This window comes from Aphanomyces astaci (assembly GCF_000520075.1).
Source record: "Aphanomyces astaci strain APO3 unplaced genomic scaffold supercont1.96, whole genome shotgun sequence".
NCBI lineage: Eukaryota > Oomycota > Saprolegniomycetes > Saprolegniales > Verrucalvaceae > Aphanomyces > Aphanomyces astaci.
Genome location: NW_009798359.1, coordinates 70,982 through 78,684, shown reverse-complemented (window position 1 = coordinate 78,684; position 7,703 = coordinate 70,982). Strand labels below are relative to the sequence as shown.

Sequence of the window (7,703 nt, the reverse complement as noted above, 5' to 3'; positions counted from 1 at the left end):
AAGGTAAATATATATATATATATATATATATATATCGTAAGCGGTTTCTGCATATAACCATGATAGGTACGGTCACGACGGGCGCCCCCGTGTGGCGCGCCAGGTACACGCCATTTGGGGACGGACTGCTCACTTCATTCAACCGACAAGACCATTTTGTACGGCTGTGGAGTCTTACAAGAGACAATACTAACCTCGTTGAGCCGAAACTGGTACAGTGTTCAATATACATATATATATATATATATATAAACCAACGAGGGGGAGGGGTCATGGTTGTGTGTATGGAGAAACATATATATATATATTGTCGTTTTACCCAAAATTTATGAGTTTTGTGCTGATTCGCCAAATGTATCGATCGATTCTTTGTTTTACTGACGTTTGTATGTAAATATCGTCCAGTATCACACTAATTCGATGTTGAATTATTCGACGAGTGGATTTGATTGGCTACTTGATTCATGTGTTGGGTTTTGATTGGTCGAATATATCGATTATCTGCCGATTTTGATTGGTTATATTCTGCTCGTTCGATGGAGTACACCCGACTCTTGCAATTTCGAATCGACAATATATATATATATATATATATATATATATGTAGGTGTTTGATTTTGTCGGGCACAAAGACTTGGTCAAGGGATTTGCGTGGCGACATCAAGAGGCTGACCACGGGAATCCCACGGGGGTATTTCAGTTGATTTCGTGGAGTAAACAGCAGGAACTTCGCATGTGGAAGGTGGACATGGCGTTGTTGGAAGGCTGCGGACTTGCGAAATCGTACCCCCCGACCTCGAATCAGAATCAGAATCAGCCCCCACACTCGTCCGACTGGAGTTGCTTGGTAGATGACATTGCCGTTACATCGTCTGTTGATGCGGGTCCGTCGACTCCATATGGAGTCCCGCCGACTTCGAGACATCACTCGACGCATGTCATGTCTGCGTACAAGTTTGACCTCACGGCACTCAAAGCCGACTTTATCCCGCTGCCCCTGCCGCCGCCGCCCCCTCTACATGCTACTACTACTAGTAGTACTACTACTAGTAGTACTACTACTATTCCATCTCACCCGCCACCTGCCGTCGAGTCCAACGACAACAAGACTAGTAGTACTAGTACTACTACTACTCGGCATCGTCGAGATGTGATGGCGAATGTCGAGGAATGGCATCCCGCGCACGACCCTGCTGCGAACCGCGTGATGACATCCCATCCTCCTCATCCTCCTCATGGCGGCGGCGGTATCGACGACGACGTGTTGTGTCTGAGCAGCGCGGGAGGACCTGCCGCCGCCATCCGCCCGACCATTCGGGAGCCGATTCGACGGGTATCTGGCGGTTGCTTTAGCGGCCCCAACTGCCTCGTGTACTTTGACTCGCGCGTCGCGATTGGCCAGTCCAAGGTCCTGCACACATCCGCCCGACCGGTCGTCGTCCTCCCGCCGCCGACGTCCGGGTCGTCGTCGCGTCCTCCCCTGTCGTTTATGACGACAACCAACAACATGGACTTTAACGTGTTTGTGGACGAACCAGACAATGGAACGGTGTCACATGAATCTGATGACCACAATACACTGTATCTCAGCCGCCAGTTTCTGCCCTATCACCCGTCGCCTCCATCATACCCCCGGCATCGCCACAGCCATGCCACCGCCCTCCCATCAACGTTGATGTCCACAACCAATCTCACTACTACTAGTACTACTACTAGTACCGCTACTACTACTACTACAAGCAACTACCAGACCAGCAACAATGCCGACTCGACGTTGGTCTTGCGAGTCCACATCTTAGACTGTGCCAACCTATGCCATCACTCGTCGATGCTCATAACGACCCCGGACGTCCATGCCGCCGCCGCCGCCGCCGCCGGAAACATTGAGCAAGCTCAAATGTGGTCGATTCTGTCCGTGTCGACGGGTCTCGACTTGATCGACGGATCGTCACTTCACCTGCCGCCGTGGCACGCGCATCCGTTCGGGTCGTCGTTGGTGCGGCACATGCTCGAGCTGTACGAAGCTGCCGGCGACGTCTCGACCCTCGCGGCCATCGTGTGCGCCGTCCACTTGTCTCAACCACCGCCGCCATCACCGTCCTCCGCCCGCCGCCTCGTCATGGAAGCACCCGCGACGAGGACGACGTCGTCCGGTTCGACCGACTCGATTGACGACGACGCCGTGCTGTCGCCAGGCAGATCTTCCACCGCCAAGGACCAGCCGAACCTGTCGCCACTGCTTGACCGATCGGACCTGGCGCGGTATGACGGGTACAAGCGCGCGCAAGCCGATCTGCTGTACCGCCAAGGCGCGACCAACGCCCGATGCGACTTACTCAAGCATTTACACACCCCGTCCGACCCACACGTCGGATTGACCCTGGCAGTCTACTGCTGCCACTGTGGCCGGGTACGGCAAACAACATGAGGTTCGGGTGAAATTGATATTTTTGTGTTTATGCCAAAGTTTGTAGAGCTTTTTGTGACCTAACGACTTGTTGTACACTAATCGAGTAAACGAGTATGATTGGCTATAAAGAATGACGGTTGCAATATGATTGGCTAAAAAGATTGATTGTAGTTTCAAAGATACCTCTTCAACTTAGTTATATATGAAATTTCAAAGGTCCGGCGATTGTTCGGCGGTTGATTCAACCAACCGCCAACGGAGGCAATTTTGAGTAGAACAAATCACAATATCTATTGTTTTTGCTATAGCATATTGTATCTTTGTGGGTTACATGTGTGAAGCCCGTCACACTATTAATAATTCAAATCACCCACGACTGCTTCGATGGATGATACAAGAGTTTGATTGGCCACTTGAAGAGTGTTGTGGGTTTTGATTGGTTAATCGAATGTATGTCGATATGGCTGTGCTCAGTCGATTGAGTCCTCCAACATTCGAATAATCAATCCTAGTTGCGCAGTAGTAGGATATATTTACTATTTGCTCTGTAGTAGGATATATTTACTATTTGCTCTGTAGTGGGATATATTAACTAACGGCTAGGTTTTTTGTGTACATGTATGATGTGCATCTTGAATGCTTATATATATATATATATACTTAAAGTATGTTTTGATATAGTCATAATGATACTAGGATGATTATGCATACAATCAATCGAGTCGTGTGGTGATGGCTTTTCAATGTTGAAAAATGGATAATAAACGAGCTATTTGCAGTATTATTTGTTTTGAGGATGAATTTGATATGGTATTAATAACACATACATGTAATTACAAGGGTTTTTTCTATTGTAGCCGTGCAACGAACTATACTGCGACGCGTGTCAAAAGTTTAGCGTCCAATGCGCCGTGTGTGAGTTGATTGTGCGTGGGCAGAGTATGTACTGTATGAACTGCGGACATGGCGGCCATACCGACCATCTAGTAGCATGGTTTGCTACCGAGGTACGGAGGAAGGATATATATATATATATATTGTGGGAGATCATTTATATATATATATATGGATAGAATGCATGCCCGACGGGATGCGGATGCTGGTGCAAACAAGCCCCCGGCCCCGCCGAGTTTCAAATCCCCGCCACCCCCACGCATTTTGCACGGTCGTACTCGTTTTAAAAAAAAGTATTTAAAATAATATCCACAGAAACTTGATTCGTTTTTTGTTGGGACTACTACAGTAGTATTAATAGTATAACAACCACACTATTAACAGTAAATCTATCGATCTATCGAATGGTCCCTTATCAAACTAATCACACACTAATTCGTGGTTGATTTGGTGGATTTGATTGGCTACTGATCTGGGTTTTGATTGGTCGTATATCGATTCTCTGCCTTCTACTGCTCATTCGAATGAGCACCCAATTTCGAATCGAATGTCGTATTACCGTATAGTGTATATGGATTGCGACGGATTAATCTATTGCGACTCCTGTAATAACTGATAATTTTCTTGTAATAACTGATACTTCGAACTATTTACTTGTGAATATGTTTAATATACTTCAAATTTGTACGACGCAATGGATTAACAATATTTTGAGAACGAGTGTCGGCGGGTTGTGAAATATCACCTGTCGCAATACATATACACTATACGGTATACCTACTATGCTACACCGTGACAGAGCTCCTACACACAAGCGAGCTTCGTATTTGAAAAACTTACTACTAAATAGTATGTACTAGTATTAGTAGTACTAGTACGCTTTTGCTGTACTACTCCGTGTACTATTAGTAGTCCGGAGTTGCTTTTTTTTAGATCGACCAGCCAATGAAATTGTTCAAGTTAGGATTAATATTATCCACCAATAGCCATTCAGGAAGTGGACAGTGTGGGATATCCGGTTAATCCGGATATGGATTTGAGTTTTGGCTTTCCCGCGCACGACACCATAGTGAAATCAAGTGACGAGGGGTTCAGTATTAAACGTTTGAGATTATGGACGCGGACGAAGCACCAACCAGCGCGCCACCCGCCGCCGCCATCGCCGCCGTCGAGAAGGAAGAACTACCGACGACTCCTGTGAATGAGGACCAGGCTACCGATGAGAACAAGGTTGACGATGATGCTGAAGCCCAGGAACTTCCTGCGGCGTCTGACGACGACAAGGCCGTGAACGATGATTCCAACAAGGACGAAACAGTGGAGGACAAGGTCATGGCACCGAAGCGCAAGAAGGCGAGTTCCGTCCCTCGGGTGGAGATTCCTGGCGAACGGCGAAGCGATCGAGCGCGTCAAGCACCGCGATCAGTGTATACGACAGCAGATGAGACACCGTCTGAGGTGGAGTTTGTCGTACCCGTTGGTCCTGGCACCAAGCTCCGCGACATCGACTACCTGGCCGAGAAGGTACGTCATCGTCCCTCGCGTTTGACTGACGTCATGTGCATGTAGGTGTCGAAATGCGGGAAACGCGACGCAGAGGTGTTGAAGATGCTGTACCAGGTCATGTTCAGTCGTCGGTTCTCCCTTGGCATCGTAAGACAAAACAACCCATGGTGTTCCATCTCCACGTCATAGCATCTCATGCTCGAGCTTCTTCTTCCATTAGATGAAGGACGCCAAGCAGCATATTTTGGACTTTTCGGGGTACCTTCCGTTCGACGACGACGCGGTACGCTTTCGATTTCTCCATCAAGTGCATGCACAACGTTGGTCTCATGCTACTGTGATCATGTACGTAGGACAAGGACAAGTTCCGCGATGATTTGGCGATCAAGTTGTGCCGCGCTACCGTGGGGTTCGTAGATGTGCTGATGGACTTCCTCCAGGTACTCCACTCGTTGCATATGCGAAGACTTCAAATGACGCATAATGATGTAGGTGGACCGATCGAAGAAGTCTTTTGTCGACAGCGGCGCCCAAGGCGGCAAAGACGACAAGGTGGAGCGCATCATCGACTGGCTCTTCGCTCCCACCCCCACCGAAGTCGTACGTACTACTAGTACTACTACTAGTAGTAGCTATTACCGGTGATAGAAACTTATCTCCCTTTTAACGCCCCTGATGGTAGAAACCCAAAGCCAAACCTGCCAAGAAGGCAGCCAAGAAATCCACCAAGGTATGTTGTCCAATGTCCCCTGCTTAGGTCGTACACTTTTTCGTGGCCATGGGGAGTACCTGTTTGCACATGCATAGTTATATATGCGTTTTTCTCGGTGATTATATTATTGCATCGTGTTGTAGTACTAGTCGTTCTTCATACTAGGAATAGTATAGCAGGGCGAGAATAGTATAGCAGGGCGACATGAATGTACATGTCGTCTGTTTATGGTGTTCTGAAGCTCCGGCTAAACCAGAGGTATTGCAGATTCGCTTGGTGTATTGTTCATACAAATCTAAATATATATTTCATATATATCTATCTACTATATATCAATATATTTTACAGTATATAAAAGTATATGTTTTTAAAATGCTAAAACGTATCAAGGTATTATCATCAACGTCTTTTTATATATAAATATATATTCTATATATCTATACAATATATCGACTATATTGCTATAGATAACTATATTTGAAAGCATATATATATATTTAAAAGGCTAAAATATATCAAGATATCATCACCTTATTCATTGTTTTTAATAGACCAAAGCCAAGAAACCATCGGACGTCGAGACCGCTACGGATGACGAAGACGCGATTCCTTCGGCGGCGACTCCAAAAAAGCCGGGCAAGAAGAAGGTCCCCGTCTCCAAGAAGCGCAAAGTCGTACGTTTCTCAACCCATCTGGATTCCCATTCTATATATCTACATGTATATATATATATATAGGATGCAACATTTTGGATCTAGTGTGTTGGACCATTCAGTCATTTGTCTATCTTAGGATGTTTCCTGCATATATATGGCTTTTGCATCGAAAACGTGAATGCAACATATATATATAATATAATATCATATTCGTCTGTGGAAATAGAGTGCATCGAACGAAGCGACGACATCAAAGAAGAAGAAGCAGGTGGTGGCGGTGGCAGCGGATGACGCTGAGACGGAGAGCGAGAACGACTTTGAGGAGGCGGCGCGGAAAGCAGAGGCGGGTCTGAAGAAGCCGACCGGCAAGGCGTTGCCAGTAGACATCCAAACCCGATTGAAGCAGATCGTCACGGAAGGCGACGTGGAGACGCTGACGTTGAAAACGGTAGAAAGATAGATGATGAATCATCTATGTAGCGTTAAATGAATATCCGAATCTAGGTGATGGACACGCTCACGGCCGAGCTCAACGTGGATGTGAAGGGGCACAAGAAAGCGATCAAAGACTTTATCGCCAACAGCTTGTAAAGTCGACACTATAATTGGACGCCATGGAAGCAAGCTTGCACAAACTATACCATACAATGTGTAGGATATATATATGGTTGAGGGACAAGTTTGGTTGATGCCAAGAGGGCCTTGCTGTATACAGTATTCTGATGGAAATCCAATGGTCCTTCAATTTGCATTTCGAATTCGTATGTGGTATACAAATTTCAAAGTTGACTTTTGAGTGTACTACACTATTATTGGACACTATTAATAGTAATTCGTAAACGGTGCACGTCATCTAAAAACTTCCAACTGGCCTAATCGACGAGTGGAGGTTTTATTATTTAACGTACAATTAATGTAGTTAAACCCAAAAGCAAAATACGTTAAATACCGATTTCATGCGTTTTATCACTGCAGTGGGAGGTTAAAGGTCCCAACTGCCTCCGGATATTATATACGGATAAGAGTCACATACAAAAATCAAGATACATCTCAGCGGCCACCCCTATGGCCAAATATCCAAGCGCCCATGTAAAATACCGCTAGGTTAAATATCTATTTCTGGACCAATTCAACACCAAATTTGAATCTGAGACGTAGAATTTCTTCATTACATTGAGATCTGTCGATTCTACGTCTCAATTTGCTGAAATTTTGAGTAATGAATATGAAATAGAAGTCAGACATTTTTGTGAAAAGTTGGTAGTTTATAGATGACGTGCACCATACCTCAAGTATAATATTTTGAAGCACAAAATATGATTGAGTTAGATTTCCGTCGTTACCTGTATGCTGATGGAAGTACTAAGAACAATACAGTACTACTACTACTAGTACTACTCTGTCCCAAATTACCTCCGCGTTTCAACTTGGACATGCCACAGTAGTATGTCTACTTAGAGCATCCCCACCCCCGAAATTTGTATCGTTTACTCAATTGCTACGATTTTTTTACCAATCAGAAGCG

The 7,703-nt window shown here is 45.5% G+C and overlaps 2 protein-coding genes across 2 annotated transcripts in view; both read left to right on the top strand.

Moving 5' to 3' along the window:
• The window catches only part of H257_16999 (hypothetical protein), a gene marked incomplete at its 5' end in the record, with an annotated part of 5,350 nt that extends 1,729 nt beyond the window's left edge, over positions 1-3,621 (top strand). The window contains 4 exons of the mRNA XM_009845633.1: positions 42-212; positions 608-2,410; positions 3,268-3,417; positions 3,484-3,621. Of these exons, the coding sequence (XP_009843935.1) occupies positions 42-212; positions 608-2,410; positions 3,268-3,417; positions 3,484-3,591 (2,232 nt within the window). The 3' untranslated portion in view covers positions 3,592-3,621. The remainder of the gene's footprint in view (positions 1-41; positions 213-607; positions 2,411-3,267; positions 3,418-3,483) is intronic.
• Positions 3,622-4,384: 763 nt separating this feature from the next.
• Positions 4,385-6,975, top strand: H257_16998 (hypothetical protein). The gene is made up of 9 exons (XM_009845632.1): positions 4,385-4,828; positions 4,874-4,957; positions 5,031-5,093; positions 5,164-5,250; positions 5,303-5,410; positions 5,493-5,540; positions 6,074-6,196; positions 6,405-6,626; positions 6,683-6,975. The coding sequence occupies exons 1-9, from the start codon at positions 4,418-4,420 to the stop codon at positions 6,767-6,769; spliced, it is 1,233 nt and encodes a 410-aa protein (XP_009843934.1). The 5' UTR covers positions 4,385-4,417; the 3' UTR covers positions 6,770-6,975.
• Positions 6,976-7,703: the final 728 nt, after the last annotated feature.

Excerpts from the sequence above, each read along its gene's own strand:
- H257_16998 (XM_009845632.1), top strand. The coding sequence starts at position 4,418 with ATGGACGCGGACGAAGCACCAACCAGCGCGCCACCCGCCGCCGCCATC. Across the intron at positions 5,094-5,163 it reads TTCCGTTCGACGACGACGCG|GACAAGGACAAGTTCCGCGA; the intron begins GTACGCTTTCGA and ends TCATGTACGTAG. Across the intron at positions 5,411-5,492 it reads CTCCCACCCCCACCGAAGTC|AAACCCAAAGCCAAACCTGC; the intron begins GTACGTACTACT and ends CCCTGATGGTAG.